This window comes from Malus sylvestris, chromosome 5 (genome assembly GCF_916048215.2).
Source record: "Malus sylvestris chromosome 5, drMalSylv7.2, whole genome shotgun sequence".
In the NCBI taxonomy this organism is placed as follows: Eukaryota; Viridiplantae; Streptophyta; class Magnoliopsida; order Rosales; family Rosaceae; genus Malus; species Malus sylvestris.
The window spans coordinates 29,658,211-29,680,473 of record NC_062264.1 but is presented as its reverse complement, the minus strand read 5'-3'; the positions used below and the strand labels follow the sequence as shown (position 1 = coordinate 29,680,473).

General features: G+C 38.2%; 4 protein-coding genes across 5 annotated transcripts; 1 reads left to right on the top strand and 3 right to left on the bottom strand.

The window, feature by feature from the left end:
- Nucleotides 1-1,070: 1,070 nt before the first annotated feature.
- Nucleotides 1,071-3,407, bottom strand: LOC126623373 (dolichol-phosphate mannose synthase subunit 3). The gene is made up of 4 exons (XM_050292257.1): nucleotides 3,259-3,407; nucleotides 1,849-1,978; nucleotides 1,642-1,749; nucleotides 1,071-1,466 (listed from the first exon to the last, which is right to left on the bottom strand). Exons 2-4 carry the CDS (start codon nucleotides 1,948-1,950, stop codon nucleotides 1,404-1,406), a joined length of 273 nt encoding a protein of 90 aa, XP_050148214.1. The 5' UTR covers nucleotides 1,951-1,978; nucleotides 3,259-3,407; the 3' UTR covers nucleotides 1,071-1,403.
- A 72-nt stretch (nucleotides 3,408-3,479) lies between these two features.
- LOC126623371 (FHA domain-containing protein FHA2-like) lies at nucleotides 3,480-5,843 on the top strand. The gene is made up of 3 exons (XM_050292255.1): nucleotides 3,480-4,204; nucleotides 4,910-5,067; nucleotides 5,400-5,843. The coding sequence occupies exons 1-3, from the start codon at nucleotides 3,580-3,582 to the stop codon at nucleotides 5,607-5,609; spliced, it is 993 nt and encodes a 330-aa protein (XP_050148212.1). The 5' UTR covers nucleotides 3,480-3,579; the 3' UTR covers nucleotides 5,610-5,843.
- Nucleotides 5,844-6,100: 257 nt separating this feature from the next.
- LOC126623372 (uncharacterized) lies at nucleotides 6,101-7,779 on the bottom strand. The gene is made up of 3 exons (XM_050292256.1): nucleotides 7,448-7,779; nucleotides 7,187-7,291; nucleotides 6,101-6,449 (listed from the first exon to the last, which is right to left on the bottom strand). The coding sequence occupies exons 1-3, from the start codon at nucleotides 7,647-7,649 to the stop codon at nucleotides 6,169-6,171; spliced, it is 588 nt and encodes a 195-aa protein (XP_050148213.1). The 5' UTR covers nucleotides 7,650-7,779; the 3' UTR covers nucleotides 6,101-6,168.
- Nucleotides 7,780-8,572: 793 nt separating this feature from the next.
- LOC126624793 (ethylene-responsive transcription factor-like protein At4g13040) lies at nucleotides 8,573-12,886 on the bottom strand. 2 transcript variants are annotated; one of them, XM_050293901.1, is made up of 7 exons: nucleotides 12,580-12,886; nucleotides 11,412-11,528; nucleotides 11,075-11,202; nucleotides 10,305-10,383; nucleotides 9,748-9,928; nucleotides 9,084-9,205; nucleotides 8,573-8,999 (listed from the first exon to the last, which is right to left on the bottom strand). In XM_050293901.1, exons 2-7 carry the CDS (start codon nucleotides 11,458-11,460, stop codon nucleotides 8,860-8,862), a joined length of 699 nt encoding a protein of 232 aa, XP_050149858.1. In that variant the 5' UTR covers nucleotides 11,461-11,528; nucleotides 12,580-12,886; the 3' UTR covers nucleotides 8,573-8,859. The 2 variants fall into 2 exon arrangements, with proteins under 2 accessions (XP_050149858.1, XP_050149859.1); XM_050293902.1 differs by lacking the exon at nucleotides 12,580-12,886 and adding an exon at nucleotides 12,283-12,526.
- Nucleotides 12,887-22,263: the final 9,377 nt, after the last annotated feature.

Sequence of the window (22,263 nt, the reverse complement as noted above, 5' to 3'; positions counted from 1 at the left end):
TTCTAATATTATAAAAATAAAAATTATTAGAGTCCATAGGAAGTCATAGTGAAAGGATTTGGAGCCGATCTAAATTGTGAGGATCCTAGATATCATCACATTTTAACCATTCATCGTATATCGTACGGTTAGAGATAATTTAAATTTTATTATTTAAAATTAAACACAAATAGTATCTAATGAAAACTGATCGCAGAATATACGATAAACGACTATGATGTAAGGATCCATATGATCCCCACAAAGAGGATCCGAAGATGATCCTCATCTATAGTGAAGGATCCACATGGGCCTATCTCATCATGTGAGATGTAGAATTACCCAAATCATTTATCACATGATGATGATACACTACTTTGATGAGGACTTACGTTTTAACAAAGAATTACTGCAACTCCTCAACAAAGATTACCGCAACAGTCCCTTCCAACTCAAGTATATACTAATATGGTCATGAAAAAAATGTAGAGTAACTCTGAATGACCGGTCAATATTAAGAGTTGGTTTGAGGTTGCAGAGGCGGAAGACGGCGGACGTGACGAAACCAACGGCAACGTGCATTTCAAGCATTTGGGACTGTGTGGTATATACCGGCAAATGCGCGTAATTGAGTTCATTACATACGTCTCAAACAAGCTGTACTGCCATTTTGTGTTTGTTTGTGCTGCCCATTGTTGGGTTTCCATCTAACTCTGAATCTCACTAATGCAAGACAAGAGAACGTTTTACCAAGATTTCATCGAGACAGGCCAATAATCTACTAGTCATTACCACTTGTACAGCACAACAGGAAAAAAAATAGATGTATAAGACCTACATGTGTGCAACATACTTTAAACGGAATCTAACGATAAGAAATGATGCTCCACAGTTCGACAAATTCAAAGACATCAATTAATGAATTTTAGTCCGACGACAAAATCTAAACTAAGGTGTAAGTTCAAGGACCAACCCGAGATTATACTCCTTTATAAGTTTATAAGCTGGCTATGTTTTAACTTGCCTGCTTTACTTTCCGATCAAGTAGATATATGAACATGAGGAGGAAAAGAAATGGAAGAAAGAGGAGGTAAGTGCCACTAGACAAAAACTTCTATACCTGTAATAGAAGAACAAAAATACACAATTCATAAGGTGTGCACTTTCCAAAACTGCTTTCTATTTCCCACAATTCAGAGGCTTTTTTTTTGTTTGTTGCTAAAAGTTAAAAACTCCAAAGGCGTCGTTCGTTCCTTAAACTTGGTTAAACCTTTGCCAATTTTCCATCAGGTCGGAAACAATAAGCTGTCATGAAGTCGTGCACCATATCACTGCAAGAACGAGCGGAGTTCGATGGATTCTATACTAAATTAGGTATTTTCTTCGTATCCAAACACAGAAGAGGGACAACTCTGCGTGCAGAATCAATCGCAGCCACCCACATCGACCCCTTTCAGCTTTAAAAAATCCTTGGCCTCGGCTATGTCCTAATGGATTAAAAATCCTTAGAACAGGTTTTAGTTCCTTTTTTATAAAGACAAACATATATAAATGTAAAAGGTGAAATGTGTGTAATGAATAGCACAGAGAATGAGAGAGATTAACCAAAGTATCATTCGGCAAAGTAAACTGAGCAGAAAATACATAGAAAAAGTATTCTACCTGCTGCAACAGTACTGCTTCTTGAGGACAAGTCGGAAATTGCATCAAACCAACTCCAACCATTAGCAGGCCATAGCATCCTAGAGACACAATGAAATATATTGGTAGCTGGGAACAAGATAAAACAGAGCATAGTTACAATAATATAACATCAAAAGTATAAACAGTGACATAAACTGACCGAAATCAATAAATAAAATAACTCACCAGCCAAGTATGACTCCGCGGAATAATAGACATCTGTAAGAGACCAATCCACAAGGCAGAGATGGCCACCAACAATGTCAGAATTTTCACAATATGCTTCATTGATTTATAATAATCACTTCCCACTCCTCTGCAAGTTACAAATAACATAAGTGAAAAGAACAACAGCCCTGTGGTGTATAAACTTGCTTACTTGAAATAATATAATGTCTTTCAAATGCATGCATGAAAGCAATAGCAAATTCATGATCAAGCACACAAGGCAATGCACATCTGCGGGTTGATTCGTATAGTGTAACGTATTAATTGTGAAACCATATTCTTTATTTGAGCAATCAATTGAAGAGGAATTGTAGCTACTTTAACAATACATGAAAACTCAAACCAAAGGAAAAATATAACATGAGTCGTTTATATTTGATTTTTGCTAAAGGATGTCTCTTGAGAAGGAAAAGAAAACACTGATGTTACATGAAATCAACAAGTCAAACAATGAAGACTAAGACACACATCACCGTAAACACAACACAGATCATGCTGCATCTTCTAATTAGACCTCAAAGCTAACTAATTCATTCAATCAGTCCAAGATAATTTCTACACGTGAATGCTCAAAAAACATAACGCCGTTAAATCCTACTTGTTTACTTTCCAGGGTCCAGTGGCCCTCCCCTCCCTCGAAACTCCTCCCCCATCACCACACTCAAGAGATTTGACTACTACAAGTCTACAACAAGTAGTCGATCCCATGACCTACGGAGTAGAAATGCACACAGACACAGTTCAAGCCGGCACGAGAACCGCTCAATAACTTCCTCACTCCCACCGAAGCACATATTTAACTCAAGTATGACCACAGTCCAATCTTTCCCATGTCCAACAGTTCAAGCCAGAACAAGACGTGCGACGAAAAACAGATAACTTAATGTTTGCATATGGACAGCAAAAGTGTAAACTTTGAGAAATAGTTGATCCATAGCTGCCATCAGAAGGGATAGATCATAGTAATCCTTTTCACTGTTCCAGTCCATGTAAATGGTAATAACCTGGAACTCAAAGCCCTTGCGCAATTTCCCACATCATCTGGCACACTTTTTTAAAATTTCAATCAACAAACAAGAGCAAACCCTAACTCAAAAATTGGTGTCATTCCATGGATCATGTGAGATCCCAACCAAAATGCTAAGAGCATCAACTGCACCAAAATCCGATATAAGATCCATTTAATTCCCAACAAAAAAAAATAGAAATCCTCACTTCGAATTACAAAGTGAAGAAATTGAAACACAAAAGGTGACAAATTTGTGAAAGAAAAACAGAAAATTCACATCAAAATTGAATAAAAATTGAAAGAAAGCAAGGATTTTTAGCAGAAATAGAAAGTAATTAGAGATGGGTAGAAAGAATTACAGTGAATTTCGCGGCGGAGAAGAAGCAGAAGAGCTACAGAGACCAAGGTGTTCGTTTAGAGCAGGAGGGGAGTAGAGATAATTGAGAGGGTAAATCCCTAAAAAGGACTCCGAAGGGGCAAATGTGAGAATATCGAAAATTTGACTTTTGGGGGAAAGAAGTGAATACTTTTTTTATTTCTATTTTGGCCCCTGAACTTAATACAATTCTACATTTTTCCATTTAAGTTTAAACCCCATTGCAATTGAGAAATAGACCGAAACCAATTGGAATTTGGGGGATTATATCAGTTCTCCGATCCGCGAATCTGTGAAAATTTCAATGGCCGCGAGCAGCAGCGATGTGGAGGCGGGGTTCGCGAAGCTCCAAGGCGAAGACTTCGAATACTACATGCAGACCTACTCCATAATCCTGGGCCGGAACTCCAAGAAATCGACGGTGGACGTCGACCTCTCCAGCCTTGGCGGCGGTATGAACATTTCGCGCCACCACGCGCGAATCTTTTACGACTTCACGCGTCGTCGATTCGCCCTCGAGGTCCTCGGAAAGAACGGCTGCCTCGTGGAGGGCGTACTCCACCTGCCCGGGAACCCCCCGGTCAAGCTCGATTCGCAGGACCTTCTTCAGATCGGAGATAAGGAGTTTTACTTTCTGTTGCCGGTGAGGAGCATTCTCGGTGGGCCTGTGGGGCCTAGGCATTACCCCGGCTCGGTGCCGGTGGTGCCGAGCCCCGTCGGCCCGGCCCATTACGGGTACCACTCGGGTTCGGGCGCGGGGTCGATTGGGAAGAAGGGGAGGGGTAGGGAGTTGTATGAGGACGAGTATGAGGACGAGGAGGATGTTGGTGGGGGGAGTGGGAGTGGGAAGAAGATGAGGAGAGAAGGGTACGATGGTTTCGGATATGGTGGCGGGTCGGGTTCTGGTTCAGGCAAGGCCGGAGCTTTGGGTTAGTAGTTTTTTCCAGTTCTAGCTTTTTCCTCTTTCCTAGAAATTGATAAATTGATGGGCATTGATGTTAATATGAAATTGGAATCCGACGAAGTTGCGTTCTCTGAAATCATATGAATCATGGTGTTGTCAAGTGTTTTCAATCACATGTTGAGGATCGGTGTTGTTCGAATTTCGGCTTGAATTTCTGTGAACTTGTCGGCCTTTTCGTAGAAAGGGATTATGAGGTGCATTTGTTCTGTTTGTTTTACAGCTTTAGGAGATTGTTATCAAAGTATTGAAATTGTTCTTTTGTTGCAGGTTATACTCTATGATTTTTATTGATGTTCCTTATTAGAATGGTTTTCGTCTTCTTTATTTTTGGTTTTCGGGCGTATGGATTGTGTGTAGCTGTGGTTGGATGCGGTTTATGTTAGATAATCAAGAACTAGTGTTTTTCATTTCGTCCAAGGATATGGCAAAACTATACATTCGAAGCCATTTTTTTTAGCTCAAACTCCACCCGATACCTTGTAGAGTCTTTGGCTGTCTTTTTTATATTATTGCTAGTTTTTAACTTCTAGATTGTGATATGGGTTGATGGAATAGGATTGATCTGTTTGATACTTAACTGTAGTGACACTGAAGATACATGTTCTTTCCTTAACTTTGGCACACTTGCATTGGCTTCTCATCTTCATAATTTTATCTTCGATTTCTGCAGAGAAGAAGGGAGATGGAAGGTCAAGGGTTGATCGAGACACTGACAATCAGCAACTTCTGCATTTGGAGGAAAAGGATGTGGTGTCCTCTGTTGCTACTGTGCTCTCTGATCTTTGTGGTCCGGGAGAATGGATGCCTATGGAGAAACTTCATACTGAGGTTAGTCTACACATTCTGACGAACAAAATATTTGTTAGTCGTAACCTTTGGCACTTGGTTATTTTCTATTCTTCAACTGCACTCTTCCCTTGATGATTGTCAAAGAATGCATCAGCTATTCCACTATTTAGTCTCATCTGTGATGGATGGTGCAGTTATCTGCAGTCATCAGCAACGTAGAAGCACATCCTTAGTTATTCATATGAGTAGCATAATTTAGTTACGCTTTGCATGTATATGCATTTGGATAGTGTATTCTAGTTTTGTTTATTGTAGGTTTATGAGTTGGGACCTTGGTTTTCTCTGCCTTACTCCATATCACTCCTGTTCAGTTGGTGGAGCAGTACAGCAGCGTCTGGCATCACACTCGAGTGAGGAGGTATCTCACTTCTGAGGACTGGCCTGGTCCAGAGTCAAAAGGGAAACCATGGTACGGCTTGCTTATGTTGCTAAGAAAATACCCGGAACACTTTGTCATCAACACAAGGTCCAAGGGCCGGGTAACACTGGAGTTTGTTTCTCTCGTCTCTCTGCTTTCATAAAATTTGAAGACATTGGAGGAGCTTCCTTGATGCTGATTGTTTACAATGTAGCTTATCCGGCAAGTGAGTTTCCGATTGCCAAAATTTGTACACTTGTAGTGAGTTGTCGAGCAGCAATATGAGATCTTAGACCCCTGTTAGGGTAGATGTAGAACGATTAGCAATGACATTTTCTGTACATGATGGTAACAATACTATATAGCTTTATATCAAGTTCTTGGGTTTTTCTTCTTCTTTGCAAATTTTCATTACTTTTAAATTTGCTTCGTCTGAGTTAAACGTGGAGATAGAAGTCTTCTTTTGTTTCTTGACGGTGAAGTAATAAGACTAAGTTTATGAGCTTATTATCCTTGGACTTAGGCAAAAAATGTAAATGTTTGATTCCGAGTTTGAATAATCTACTTGCATCTTATTTATATCTTCAATATATTTGAAAAGACCTTAGCAATGCATCCTTAAAATGGGGGACACGATGACAAACGCAACCAAAATTTGAGAGGCATGCCCTGAAACGTTATTATTGACATATAAGAAAGTTTAAGATACATGTAACAAAATTTTAGGACTCTTTTTTGCTTAGGTTACCAAGTGCTGCCCTCTGTGCGTACATCTTTTGTTCGCGAGCATGTTTTGCAGCGAGCGCTTCCTCGTCAAGTACTTTGATAGGAGACCAGTCGGGCATTTTCAACCAACCGTCATTCTTCTGTGACCCGTCATTACTCCCAAGCATAGATTTTTTGTAGCTCTTTAACACAGGTCTTAGTCTAATCGTAGCATAATCCACAGTTGTCCCAACAAGAGTAAAGATGATTGAGTAGCGGACAGCACCAATTCGACCCCCTATAAACCAATGAACAGAACAGTTAAACCACGTATGGCAGGAGGGAGGATTTCAAAGTAGTACGAACTATAAAGCAGACAATTAACAAATATGCTAGCAACTTTAATTTTAGAGATGCAGCTTGCGAGTCAAGACGTCTGTGCTGGTGATTCAGGAGGTTCGAGAGACTTAGTTCCGAGAGTCAAACTACTGTGAGTATACAGTAATTGCTTGACCAATACAGATAGCCCCACCCAATAACTCAAGACCTTAAACGAGCATGTCTCTCTCTCGACCAGTGATGTCCTGCTTAAAGCTGGCAGTGGATGGATTCTCTACTTCTGGAACCAAGTCCAGACTCCTGGCTAAGGAATATCCGAGCTACATTCGAATCAGAAATTTTCCAGTTCATCTTAAGCGAGACTACAAAACTTATAGCTCATCAATTGAGCTCGCATTTCTCCCTAGAAATCATTAAACTGAACTCATGACATATTTTACAGGACAAAGTAATCATTCCTAACAGCCAAAACATATTACTGCGCTCCCAGATTACATCAGGTTAGATCATATAGACCCCCCAATCCACTACAAATGAATGACACAAGTCCAAGCCACGAGCCGAGAGGTCGAAAGGCAATGTAAATTTCAGTGATTCCCTATCACTGAATACAATCTGATTACACCAAAGTAAACACAATTTCTTCCTCTACTTTGCAAACACGTACAGGTAGACACAGACTGAAGGAATTCTTACCCTGAAGACGCCCAAGAATAACACCAGTGCCAAACCCAGCAATTGCAGAGTTCACCAGATCATTAGGTCCAGTTTTTCGAGTTACTCCCACATATTCACGAGCCCCTGCCAAATCCAAACAAACCCATTACAATTCCACCACTCCCTCTCCATCCAACATTCCCTCTCAGGCATTTTAACAAACACCACGCAATCAAACCAAATGGGTACATAAACCCGAAGCTGGAGATCAAAATTTCAAAAGAAAGAAATGAAATTTACCGCAGTAACAAGCCGTAACAATGGCGAAATTGGCAGCATAGGTGGCGCAACTGGTCGGGAGACCCACGACTTTTCGATGCTTGGAGACCAACCCAGCTCCTCCACCGAGAATCCCAGCTAGGAGAGTGGGAAAGACGATGCGCTCCTTCCAAGACGACGGCGGCGGCTCTGCTTCTACGGCTTTGGGATCGTCGGAAGCCATGATTGTAATGAAAGCTGTGAAATTTGCTTTTGCTCTTCGCCTGAGCTCTCTTCAGCCTTCAACGCGAGAATTTCGGAGTCGTTTTGTTATGGGAGGCGGTTTTTCGGTGCAGCCATCGCCCATCGGGCCATGAGGTCGAATCGGGTTGCGCCTCATCCGGAATCGGGTTTTAGGTCGGGTATTCGGATAGTAACCATATTATAAAATTGGACTCGGGCTATCTATTTCTTTTTCATATTTGACCCTTCTTTTTCTCTTATGGCTCAAAGATGAAAAAGAAAACTTTTTTATACATGGAAAAGCATATCTACAAATTGTTTCAAGCGCTCTAAAATCGTCATTATGCACTTATTATTTTTATTTTTGTATTATGAAAGAGTACATGGCAACTATATAGGATGCAAAAATCAGATTCGAGGGTTAAGAATGTGTTTCCCGATCAACCATCACTCAAATCATGGAATTATCGGATTCGCTCAGTTAAGGATTTGTCAATTGTTTAAACAAGGAGTTGGATGTTTATATCAATCGCCTCACTTTAAACCATGTGGTAATCATCGTTATGTTCAAACAAAAATAGATGTGAATTAACTTAGCCATTCCTAATATGAAAGTGATTTCCGCACACTTCTTTTCCTTTGCACACCAATGTATATTTCTAACCTTTTGAATTGTATAAATCAAGGACGAATCAAGTAACCAAGATATACAAGGGTGCGCGGGAAAAAAGGAGTATGAAAATCATTTCTCAGAGCTTTAAGAAGTGTTAATTCTTATCCATTTCTTCCACCAATGTGAAGTATTAAAACAAGCATTGTTTAAGTTAGGGCCACTGCTATTTGATAGCAGTATTTCATTCAAATTTAGCATATGATCACAGTATATCAGCTAATCAAGAAACTATAAACAGATTACTCTACAGATTATACTTCTTGGAACTAAAGATTCCCAAGCATTAATAAGTTAAAGGTTTCAATTTCCACTGCAAATTATTGCTTCGAAGCAGCTTATCTGATCGAAGCGATTAACAACTATGACGCTCCTAATCTGGAACTAATAATTATTTGGGGCATTTGCCTTATTAAAAGACCATGAAATCCACCATTTGCCCTAATATGAGCCTGTATACACCAAAAAATGGGAGGTCTATCAGCTAACCGCTTAACTGTTAGAAAGGAGGAAACTAAGCATTGCCCTTGAACGTTTGTGTTCAAGAGTCTAACATGTCTTGCTCTGCATCTTCTGAAGCTGAGAGGACATTCACTTCTTTTTCATCCTCCCAGTTTGCGTCTTCCAATTGAGGACTCTCGGACCTCTTCTCTGACTCTGCCCCTGACCTTCTCCGGTGCTCTGAAATATTTCACGAAAGCAAACAATTACAGACCGGAGACACGTAATGTCTGGGGAATGTGAGACGAGAAGAGGAAAACATACTTTTGTTGGTAATTGCATGACGAGTCATGGCCAAGAATTCATCCCACTTGAATTTCCTGAGTTCTTTCTTCTCCTCCTCAGAAAGCTCGAAATTTGGTTCCCTCCCACACATGAAAGCAGCCCTGAACACAAATAACAAAACTAACAAAGTTTATATGTGCTATAATTTATTGCATTTGACACACAAAGGCTACCACCCATTTTCCTTTTTGGCTTATCAAGTTTCATGTTTTTGAACGTCGGGGGATTGGCACTAATCACTATATCATGTTGGCAATGCAGACACTACAGGCCTTTAGATTTTCAAAAAAATAAATAAAAATAAAAAACCAGAAATAACATAAAAAAGGACACGGGTAACCACTGGCTGGAATGAACATTTAGGGTGGCATGTCTTATCTGATGACCCTGTCTGAAGAATGCGGATGAAAAAAACCAGTGAAGCAACAATGAAGACTAAGATTGTTTTATTTGAAGGTATTGTTAATAACATGATAAAGAACCACTAATAAGAGAAGGCACTCGGTACTCGGTAGACAAAAGAAAACTGCAATGGTTTATGGTTTTCAAAATTATGCACAACTAAAGATCTAGTATATGCTGATCTTTACTCATAGTGCTCATCCAATAAGTAGTGTTCGTAGTGACAAAAACGCAATAGTACCTGTCGTACAAATGAGCAGCCTCTTCTTGTGAACCAACAGTGCCCAAGTGGATTTGTTTCTTATCAACTTTTATTGCTGCCTGCCACTTCATATTCTTGAAATAGACACCTCTCATCAGACATGGTTCCTGGTTCTGAGCATGCTTTCTGCGATGTCGCTTTCTGCGTTTGATTGGTGGCCCTGCAAATAGCATATTATGTTTTAGAAACGATCAACCTGTAACACTGGCATACCCTCTCAAGCTAATTGTAATGGATAAACGTATACGTTCTTTAAAACTTCCATTATCGAGATTCAAGAATATGCTGTGTGCCAAGATATTTCTATTGGCATATATACCAAAAGTTGAAAATAACTGCAAAATCAAAAACTCGCATCTTCTCTGAGAAATGAAATCGCAAAGACAACCACAAAGTAGCTCATAATGTAAAGACAGAAAATACAAGTTTCAAAAGGATGAGTTCGCAAATTTGTGCGTCCAAAGTCCATGATATCCAGCATTCTAATCCGTAATATATAATTAGAAATGATAGCAAATTTAATATACACAACAAACCTGCCACATCGTGCTGCTCTTTGGATAAGCTACAACCCGATGCAGTTGAGGACCGAAATTCTGCTTTCACAATGGTATTCTGGTAATAAATAAAGCATCAGATAGAATGAAGCCAAGAAGCCAAGAAATTATTGAAAGGAATCCAGAACTCTAGTGAAATCTCCCAGATAGAGCTTTCGAGTTTCTACTTATGGCATATATTTTTCGTTTTTTGGCTGAACCAATTCATTAAAATAAATATTATAGAAGAAAATGCTGCTTTTTAGCCTTCTTGATCAAGCAACTAGTAATTAAGAGCATACTTGGTGACAAAACCAGGCCTAGGGGCACCAACATCTCAAATGGTTTATTGCTTGTGAAAATCCTTTTCTTGCATTAAAAGAAGGGAACTGTAGTTTTCTTTTGAAATATAGAAAGTTTGGAGCGCACAATGAGAATTTTGTAGTGCCAATAACAATTCCCTAAAAGAAATATTGTTATAATGAAAACGGTTTTTTAGGTCTTATATGGTGATCATTTCCATCTTACCATTTTGCTATGGGTACCCTGCTCAGCTTACGCTACGCTATCGAGACATGCAGCCTACGGATTTTTGTTCTAAAGCATATACGGAAATTTTCTCTTACCATACATACATATAGGTTAACAGAAAACATAAAAATCCTGCCTCACGAGTGTCCTAAACAAGCTAATAAAACCTTCAAAGAAAACAGTTGCCCATCTAATGTACGTAATTTAATGATATAGACTGATCGACAATCTACTCTTACCCCATCTGGTTGATATGCATCATTTGCAGGCATGGGATGCACACTGACAGGATTCGCACGGGTGAAATTTTGAGGAGTGGTTCCATTGTTGACAACCCTAGGAAGTGGATCTAGAACCGGAGGTATCTCTGCAAAGACAAAAATTGGTGAATAATTCGTTTAAGCATAAAAAAAGTCATCAAACTGAAAATGTATCACAAAGCGCTGAAAGGTTACGACACAACTTAAAACTCAAAGAGGATTAGCATGTGAATTGCTAAGAGTAGAAGAACAATACATGCTATTCAATAAAAACAATCAATCATATGTTGTATAGCACATTTCCACTGATTATTACCACAGCATAGTCCCAATCCCAACAGTCTGCGCCTTCTTAAGCTCACCATGGTTGATTTCAACTTGATTATCGAAGCACAACACTCACTTGGCAGCCTTTTTCATGCATCACCCATTCCTTGGACAAATCAAGTAGACATATTACAATGAAAAGTAAGGTTACAATTTCAAACGGGGTACGACTTAACAATTAAAATGTCAACAAAAAACATAATAACGTGAGAACAAGTAAATCAAAACACAATGCCACTAACTATAGAGAACCACATTAAAGGATGAAAAACTTCAGCACATACATTTCTTAACTACGTCATCGAAATTCATATGCAATGTGAATGAAGGTCAAGGCACTTCTGAAGAAACTACTACAATACTATTTACAAGTGATCAAGGATAAAACACCACCAAGTGGTCACATGATCTAAGATTATATTTTCGATTTCTATTGCTACAACAAAAGATTATTCCAACAAAGCCATAAGGAACTCAAAACTCCAATCATAAAAGATACATATGAACTTCCCCTGAGATTTACTTAAACACCTTATGTGCCTTGAATAAAGTGAGAAGACAAACAATTGTGCTTGTACAACCGAAAACAGTCTCAAGTCGAATTAGAACACATCGAAATCAACAGAGACAAGCAAAATTCATCCAATCACTTGACTTCAACATCTCTCATTCAGGCATCTTTTTTTTTTTTTTTTTTTTTTTTCAGAATTGCAGTAATTGGCGCAAGGTGACAACAACAAACTCAGTCATATTTATCTTGCAAACAGAAAACCGAACCATCTATCATGCAGGATGGATTAAAATCGAAAAAAATCCAAGAAAACCACAAAAAAAATTGATAAAAATTCCAAATGTCTGACCTTTGAAAGCTAAGTCAACCCACCAACCTACCACCTTTCATGGAAGTTTCATCACCAGAAAAACAAAACCCAAAAACCAAAATTCAAAAACAAACACACAACACACACACACACACACACACCAAATCAAGAGCAACACAAAAACCCCAAACGAAAAAAAAGCCCTCCTTTGGCTCCAACCTCGTCAACCCAAAAAGTCCACGGCCACAAACACAGTCAACACGCCATGAAAACGCAACCCATTAGACAAAAAGACGAAAGTAGCCATTGGGAAAGAGAAAGGCAGCTCCTTTTTACCTGAGGAGGCAGAAAGGTGGCGGTTCTTGGAGCTGGGAGAGAGGCAGCGGAGAATTAGAGGCAGTTGTAAATTTAATTAAATTCCCTGGAAAAGGAAAAGAAAAAGGATTGGGATTTTAAAGGAAGGGAGGGTGGTGAGCGAAGGAAGAGAGAGAGAGAGTGTGTGTAATTGTATTTGTGTCTCATGCATCTACCACCTTTTGTTTTGTTTGTTTGGTTTTGTTTTTTTGGTTTTTTGGTTTTTTGGTTTTTAAGAAGAGAGGGGTGGTGGTGAGACTGGTGGTGGTACTGTGGTAGGGCTGATGAAGGGGGAGTGACTAGTCTCCTTAGAGAGAGAGCAATACTTATGTGTGTACTTTGGTTTAGGGTTATAATTCCAGTTTTACCCTTTGAACATTTGTGATTGGTACCTTGGTTGGTTGACATTATATTTGAGATGCGATGAGTTGACCAATATGCCCCTTAATAATTTTTTGTCTGGGGTCATGAGTTGATGATGTCTCCAAATCCAATCATGCTTGCTTGTGGGTGAAAGCAGAAAAGGGTTTTCTTCTAAAAAATTTCTTCTTTTGGGTAAATATTTGTTCTAAAGGTTGCTGAAGCCCTATGTGGTGGAAAACAAAGTGAGAGTCATATGATATGTGTTGGTTAATTAAGGTAAAACCCTTATTAGGAAGGGTAAAGCCTTCCTTTTAAACTTTGACTGCAAGAAACATCCTTCCTTCTTTGTCCTTTTGATTTTGGGGTTTTTTTTTTTCTTTCTTTGTCGAAACAATTAGGGATGCTAGAGAGATAACTAACGATCAAGTTATCCATTTCAAGCGATAATACATCTGGTGAATTCGCGACACCACAGTCTCCAATACCAGTGGACGTACCAAAGCCAATCCTTCATCTAGTTTTTGAGCAACTCTTGTTTAGTAACATGGAATTGTAACAAATAAATCTGACATTTTGAAAATCGAAAAAATGAAGTCATAGCCGACTTTAATAGTAAGCTTCTCCTCTTTTGCATAAACAATATGCTCAACTTTACAATAGGTCCAAGTCCAATAATAAGCGTTATCTTTTCTATACTAGCAGTGACCACTATTAATAAAGACGATTAATCCACATGATTCCCTTATTAGAATCCATATTGAACGCCAAAATAGTTTCCTTATCAAATTATAAGCAGTAAAAACCAGTTGACATACTAAGTCTACTTCCATGTAATTAGGACAAAATAATATTACTTTCTTAAGACTTTTCTGCACCAATTTGAATCAATCAGCTATAACAATTACTTTCATACTCATATTCTTACAAGAATATGAATGAAAGAAGTCACTCCTATTTTCATGTGATCTTATTACTTATTGACACGTTAAGGAATTAGAACAAAAATGGGCTCCACACAAAATCAAGAACAGACGCCTAATTAATTGGAATGAGGATCTTGCATATGGTTGGTACATATTCTTTGCCTTATTCGGAGTATAGCAAGACGCATGAATTAACCGAGAAAATCATTATCCCCAAATGCCAACCTCATTAAAACTATGTTAAATTACATTTCAAGTCTGAACCTATGCATGTATTTTTATTTCTCACACATGAACGTTGAAAAAAAAATGAACAATAAAAAGGGTAATCCCGTCATCCGAACAGAAATTCCGAGTGCCGTGCAGGTGGGATAGATAACGAAACAGGGCGAGGGGCAAAGGGGTAAAAGGGTAATTAAAGAGATAGCGAAGGGTGGACAAAGAGGGGGTTAGGAAATTATTATTAGTGTTGCGTTGGTTGGTAGCGAGAGAAGGGCACCGACGAAACGGTGATTGGGTGGACGACTGGACGGCCTGCCAAATAAGAATGTAGATAACGTCCCGCCAACCCACACCCCTAATTCCAAACTTTTACAAATCAACCTTTTTTTCTAGAACCATAAACTTTATTTTCTGCCTAATCATTGCCCTAATCAGTACTCAATGCGTCTAATCAAACTTACAATTTGTTTCACATGCATTCCTCCCTTTGAACTTGATACATAGCGATGACAATCGCTGTTTTTAAGAGAATGATTTACACAAAACAAAAACGTTAAGATGACAGTATCTCAAAGTAATTATGAGATAACTCGTAAAAATTAAAAAAACGTGACAAATGATAGATTATAAGGAAAACTAATGAAAATGGCTTGAAAACTTTGAGTTTTAATGATAAGGACAAAATAAAGGGTAAAGTGAATAGTACCAGGATTGATTTTTTTGTGTAAAAATGTGGTTTTTCGTTAAAGTGAACAGTACCGAGTACTTTTCATTAAAGTTCCCTAGATTATAAGCACCATCGCCCTAAGTCTCTAAGGGTGGCATTATGAGATCATTGTGCAAGCGTTGACAAACATGTTTGGCTAGGTTACACTTTTGATCTCGATAATCTAACTTTATTGTTGTTTTAAGTACTTCAAGTAATTATTTTTTTTAAGATAATACTTAAGTATTTACTAGTAGCTACTCTCTCATCTTAATTTTGATCCAATGATATTTTAACACATGTTTTACTACTTTAAAAAAATAATAGACATCTTAATTAATTTTTCTTATGCTCTAAAACCAAAAAACATGTGACATTTTTTTTTAATTGAGCCAAATTAGAAAATGAGTACCTAAGTAATTTTTTTTGGGTAATGCTAGGTTAACCAAAATTTTTAAAGTATATTTGCAAACCAAATGATGTGGTTATAGAATGACTGGATTATTAATTAAGTGTTAAATTAACATGCTTGTTTCTTATTGGTGACACGTCATTTTGTTTAAAAAATTTGGTCTCCCTAGCTGTAACATCTCACATCGCCCAGAGGAGTGGATCATGTAAGCCTTATATGTATATTCTGATCTCTACCTAGCACATTGTAACATCCCACATCGCCTAAGGGAGTGGATCTTATAAGCCTTATATATATATATATATATATATATATATATATATATATATATATATATATATATATATATTCTCATCTCTACCTAACACGAGGCTTTTTAGGAGCTCATTGGCTTCGGGTTTTGTAGGAACTCCGAAGTTAAGCGAGTTCGCGCGAGAGCATTCCCAGGATGAGTGACCCACTAAGAAGTTCTCGTGTGAGTTCCTAGAAACAAAACCATGAGGGTGTGGTCGGGGCCCAAAGCAAACAATATCGTGCCACGGTGGGGAGTCGAGCCCGGGATGTGGTGGGGCTCCAGGCCAGGATGTGACAATTTGGTATCAGAGCCAATCTCTGGTCGAAAGTGTGCCGACAAGGACGTCGGGTCCCTAAGGGGGGTGGATTGTAACATCTCACATCGTCCATGGGAATGAATCTTGTAAGTCTTAAATGTATATTCTCATCTCTACCTAGCATGAGGCCTTTTGGGAACTCACTAGCTTTGGATTCCATTGGAACTTCGAAGTTAAGCGAGTTCGTGCGAGAGCAATCCCATGATGGGTGACCCACTGGGAAGTTCTTGTGTGAGTTCCCAGAAACAAAACTGTGAAGGCGTGGTCAGGACCCAAAATAGACAATATAGTGCTACGACAAAGTCGAGCCTAGGCCGGGATGTGAGAATTTGGTATCAGAGCCAATCTCTGGTCTGAAGTGTGCCGACGAGGACGTCGGGCCCCTAAGGGGTGTGGATTATAACATTCCACATCGCCCAGGAGACTGGATCATGTAAGCCTTATATGTATATTCCCATATCTACCTAGCACAAGGCCTTTTGGGAACTCACTGGCTTTGGATTCCATCGGAACTCCGAAGTTAAGCGAGTTTGTGCAAGAGCAATCCTATGATGGGTGACCCACTAGGAAGTTCTTGTGTGAGTTCTCAGAAACAAAACCGTGAGGGAGTGGTCAGGACCCAAAACAGGCAATATCGTGCTACGACGGAGTCGAGCCCGGGCCGAGATGTGACAATTTGGTATCAGAGCCAATCCTTGGTCGGAAGTGTGCCGACGAGGACGTCGAGCCCCTAAGGGGTGTGGATTGTAACATCCCACATCGCCTAGGGGAGTGGATCTTGTAAGCCTTATATGTATATTCCCATCTCTACATAGCACGAGCCCTTTTGAGAACTCACTGGCTTTGGATTCCATCGGAACTCCGAAGTTAAGCGAGTTCGTGCGAGAGCAATCCCATGATGGGTGACGCACTAAGAAGTTCTCGTGTGAGTTCCCAGAAACAAAACCGTGAGGGCGTGGTCCGGGCTCAAAGCGGACAATATCGTGTTACGGCAGAGTCAAGCCGGGGATGTGGTAGGGGCCCGGGCCGGGATATGACAATTTGGTATCAGAGCCAATCCCTGGCCGGAAGTGTGCCGACGAGGACGTCGGGCCCCTAAGGGGGTGGATTGTAACATCCCACATCGCCTAGGGGAATGAATCTTGTAAGTCTTATATGTATATTCTCATCTTTACCTAGCACGAGGCATTTTGGGAACTCACTGCTTTGAATTCCATCGGAACTCCGAAGTTAAGTGAGTTCGTGCGAAAGCAATCCCATGATAGGTGACCCACTGGGAAGTTCTCGTGTGAGTTCCCAAAAACAAAACCATGAAGGCGTGGTCAGGGCCCAAAGCGGACAACATTGTGCTATGACGGAGTTGAATTAGAAAATGAGTACCTAAGTACAAATTTGGATAATGTTAGGGTAACCAAAATTTTTAAACCATATTTGCAAACCAAATGATGTGGTTGTAGAATGACTGGATTATTAATTAAGTGTTAAATTAACATGCTTGTTTCTTATTGGTGACACATCATTTAGTTTAAAAAAATTGGTCTTCCTAGCATTATCCCTTTTTTTTCATACTAATGCACTTGAAGTTAGAGAACCTTAATAAATAAGTACTTGTCAATAAAGCTTGTCAATGAAGTTAAATGAAATAGAAAACTTCATTCTAATCCTTGGCAAATATGACTTTTAGACTAAAACCATGAGTAAGATCAAAATATAATTTTAGTCCATTGATACATTAATAACCTCATTTATTAATTACATTTGCATTTTTTTAATTAGTTATCTTTTTCTTCCTAATTTTAATGTATTAATTTTATTTCATTATAATTATAAGTTTCATTTCATTTATTGTAATATATTTTGTTGTAAACATTTAGATATACTAATTCTTGTTATACAATATATTTCGATGTATTTTGTCTTTTATTCATTTAGGTACATTAAATTCATTATAATACATTTCGGTGCATACATTTAGGTACACACATTTCGGTACATACATTTTGTCACATCCCGACCCGAGCCCTCACCACATCCCGGGCTCGACTCCCCACCGTAGCACAATATTGTCCGCTTTGGGCCCTGACCACGCCCTCATGGTTTTGTTTCTGGGAATTCACACGAAAACTTCTCAGTGGATCACCCATCCTGGGAATGCTCTCGCACGAACTCGCTTAACTTTGGAGTTCCTACAGAACCTGAAGCCAATGAGCTCCCAAAAGGCATCGTGTTAGATAAAGATGAGAATATACATATAAAGCTTACATGATCCACTCCCTTGGGCGATGTGAGATCTTACAATCTCGGGCCGAGATGTGACACATTTCGATACAGACATTTATGTACATTAATTCAATATAATACATTTCGGTGCATACATTTCGGTACACACATTTATGGTATATTAATTTAATATAATACATTTCGGTGCATACATTTCGGTACACACATTTATGATATATTAATTTAATATAATACATTTCGGTGTATATATTTTAGTACATACATTTCGGTACTAACATTTAAATACATTAGTTCAATATAATACATTTCGGTACATACATTTAGGTACATTAATTGAGTCTTTCAAGTTTGAAGAATGTTAAATAAAATTAATAAATTAAAAAAAAAAACTTTTTTTTGGTCAAAAAATAAATTAAAATTTGTATATTAATAAAGTTAAATATTTATTGGGAGACATTAAATAAAATGCACATTAATTATTTTGAATTAAGAACACATCAAGGAACTATAATTAATATGTAATCTAATACTAGGTTTATTTTAAATTTCAATTTTCTTAAATGATTAAAGTTAAAAAACACTGCTTCGATACGTACTTGACTTCATTTTGAGGCATTTTAACGAGGTCAAATTGAAGTCTTTGTTAGCAATTTATTATGATGTTCTTTACTTTCTCGTTAAGACATTTTATCAAACTTCTTGTTATGTTTTAAATAACATGTGGTAATTGAATAAAAACATTGAACTGAATTGGTTAGTGATTCTGACGAACTTCATTAAATGACTACATATGGCTTATTTTGATAGCGAACTAAACATGGATTTTTGGAAAAATTAAAACGACTAAGCTAACAATTAGGCCAAGCAACACTTGTCAAAATGTTGCCCAAAATGTAGTGACAAAAATGAGTTGAGTTGGTCATGTACTTGAGCATCTTTTACTCTGCATTGTTCTTGCTCATATACGCCCAGGTGGTCAACTTTGGTCCCTTGCGTTCATGGCCCACTCTTTCTCGGACGCATGAAATCAGATGCCACGTATAACATGATAGCCACATATCGGCCGTCCGATAGCATGGGGGTAAGAGGTCTAGTCAAATCATAGGTTTGTTTTCGGCAAACGAAACAAAGATGGACAATGATTGCTGCCCTCCCATTTCCCATGTCTTCCGTGCCCTCCTGTTTTATGTGGTCACGGTTAAACAATATCAACATTTTATATTATTATTTATTTTTATCTTATTATCTCTATAAAAAGATAATATAAAATGTTGAAGTGGCTTAACAGTGACCATACAAACAAGAGGGCATGGATGATCACAGAAAGTGGGAGGGCAGACAATCCGTGTCCAACAAAGATCTCCCATAGTCTGAATCTTTCATGATGTCATGACATAAAGGTAGGCTAACATTGGAAACTGGGTGTAGTCGGTACTCTTTTTTTTTTTTTCATTTTTTGTTGTCGAAAACTATGATTTATTAAGCAGAAAATATGTTACAGGCTAACTCAAGAGAAGACAAAATAACTCAAAATATACTGGGGAAATCAGAAATGCAAAAGCCCAACACAATAAGCAAACAAACTAAAAGCCTCAACCCTATCCTCCAAACGCATAAAGCAGCTCCCGTCGTCGCCGTCGTGAACATCTTGCTAGCATCAAGGCAACAACAATAGAGAAAATGGCTAAGTGGTCAACTTGACCAAGACATTGTAGCACAAAAATTACAAATTTGTAACCAAAAGCACACCACAATAAGATTTCGTCATTGGAAACGCGAAATTAAGAAATAGTCATTGGATCCAAATTTCCTTCACCAACCCCTAAAAATATATACAAAAATAGTAACACATAGATAAATGTGAGGCTAAGGGTTACCTTACTTTGGCTGAAGCCGCAGAACACTTGGCCTCAAGGGGGTTTCAGCATGCTAGACGGGGAAGGAAAGTGAGGGAAGTCTGGCATCCATTTTCTGTTCAGAGCCACAAATCGAAGCAAAGGATGGGGTGGGAATGAGTCATAAAGAAGGGAGGTAAATGGAAAGGATGGGGGAGATGGAGGTTTGGATTTGATAAGGCACGACCATAGGAGAGAGAGGGTGGAAAACTAAATAATGAAAGGCAGTGAAAACTAATGAAAAGTGTCGGAGATACTACGATGAACATTAAGGAAGAGTCATGAAGCCCAAATTCGAGACAAGCTCAAAAGAAAATTTGAGACCAATTAAGCTCAAAGAAAACTGAGACAAAGCTAAAAAAGAAAATTGAAATACGAGAAAAAGGGAAGATAAGGAGGAGAAAAAAGGGGGTTGCCACAGGCACCCAAGCCAAGGGACTAGGGTCGGCGGATGTGTTTGTGTTTTCGGCGAGAGAGATCCATGTTAGCTATTTCTTAGTCAATACTTTACATACAAGGTTTTGATATGGAATAAGATGCCTCATTAATCACGAGAGTAATGGTACATGTATTATGTTTATATATCTTACTCTAAATAAAGATGAAATTTGCTTGTATAATTGAGTTTTTGAAGAAAGTTGAGATTAACTTAAAAACTCATACAATATGACATATGGAGAGTAGCTCAACTCCTTATAAACTTATGCATACTCATTATCAACAGTTCTACTTCTATTAAAATTCCATTATTTAAGGAGTATGAAAATTCTTGGGTCATAGTATTTTGTTGATGTTGTGCTTATGAGAATACAAAATAACATCATGAAGTGACGATACTAGGTAGTATGTAAATCTTAGATTAGGTTTACATTGACATATACAAGATTTCCTCCGCAAAGTTGAGATTAACTAAAAAGAATTGATCTTTCTACAAGAAGAAAAACTTGTACGTGTAATGGACTGCATACGCTTATTTGTCTGTTTATTTTATTAGGTGAGACATGTCCGACAACATAAAAAAAACATAGATCGTTACAATTTGCTAGCAAAGTAATAAATTACAATTTACCATAAAGAAACATGCCACATTTGGCGTTTAGGCTGGGATGAGTGGAGGCTCATTAGTTTCTATGTATGTCGAAGCAAAGAAAAAAACAGCTTTTAAATTTTGTCCAAAGTTAGAAGATGATCGGGCATACCATAAATCACTTATGCGCATTGTTTTTGGAACGAAGTTTCTAAGAACATAAAAATTTTTTAAAGGAATTTCTATGTAAAAAAAAAAAAAACTTTCAGCATGGAAGTGACTTATACAATCTTTTTCACTTCCTGCACACCCCCTCTTTTTCTAGATCTTAATTTTGCTTGCTATACAACTCAACTCCAACATAATTATTTTGATACAGTTGACAAGCTTCGCTAATTCCTTTTATTGAGCACACTGTTCTAAAAATCGTTGCCTAGCGCCGTCTAAGCACTAAGTGGCTGGCCACCGCCCCGATTAATGCTTAGGTGTTTGAAAATTAAGAAATGGTGCCTAGACCTGTTGAGGCACCTGCTTAAACCGCCTTAAGCACCCACTTAGCCCGTTTAGACCCGCCTAGACACCCGCCTAGGTTGCAACTCACTTAGATTGAAAATAGATAAATTTCCTTTTGCATTTTATTGTTTCCAATAAATTGTAAGAGACTTCTTGAACACTTAAATAAACACACATTATATGTTTTCTCCCCATGTTTTCATTATGTTCCAATACTTCATAATATATATGTCATTATATTTTATAGTTTATGATGAAATTATATATATTTTAACTATAAACAGACACTTATTTACACGAAATACAATAGATTTACTTAAATCTGCCTAGCGCCTGGCGCTAGTTGTGCTAGGCTCCAGCCCGCCGCCCGACTAGCGCTTAGCATCTTTTAGAACCTTGATTGCGCGTAATGATGTAAATCTTAATGAGGTTAAATGTGCAACGTCAAGCAATTCAACTTTCTCAATCTGAAAAGTGCATGGTTAAAAAAGGTTAACTCTTATCATTTTGACTTGGTTGCTTTATTCAATTCAATAGCTAAAAAATTTTGATACGTTGGTGGATAAATAATCTCTCCTTAAGAAACACCCTCCAAACAAGAAATTGGGCTTTTTTATTAATCATAAAGAACTTAGCTGGGCTTTTTCTCTTTTATATCCGAAAATTTGTCCAGTAATTATACGATGTTTAGGCGGGTACTCGATTAAAAACCCGGCCCACCAAATTTCCCACTTTAAAATCCCGCCGTACCTC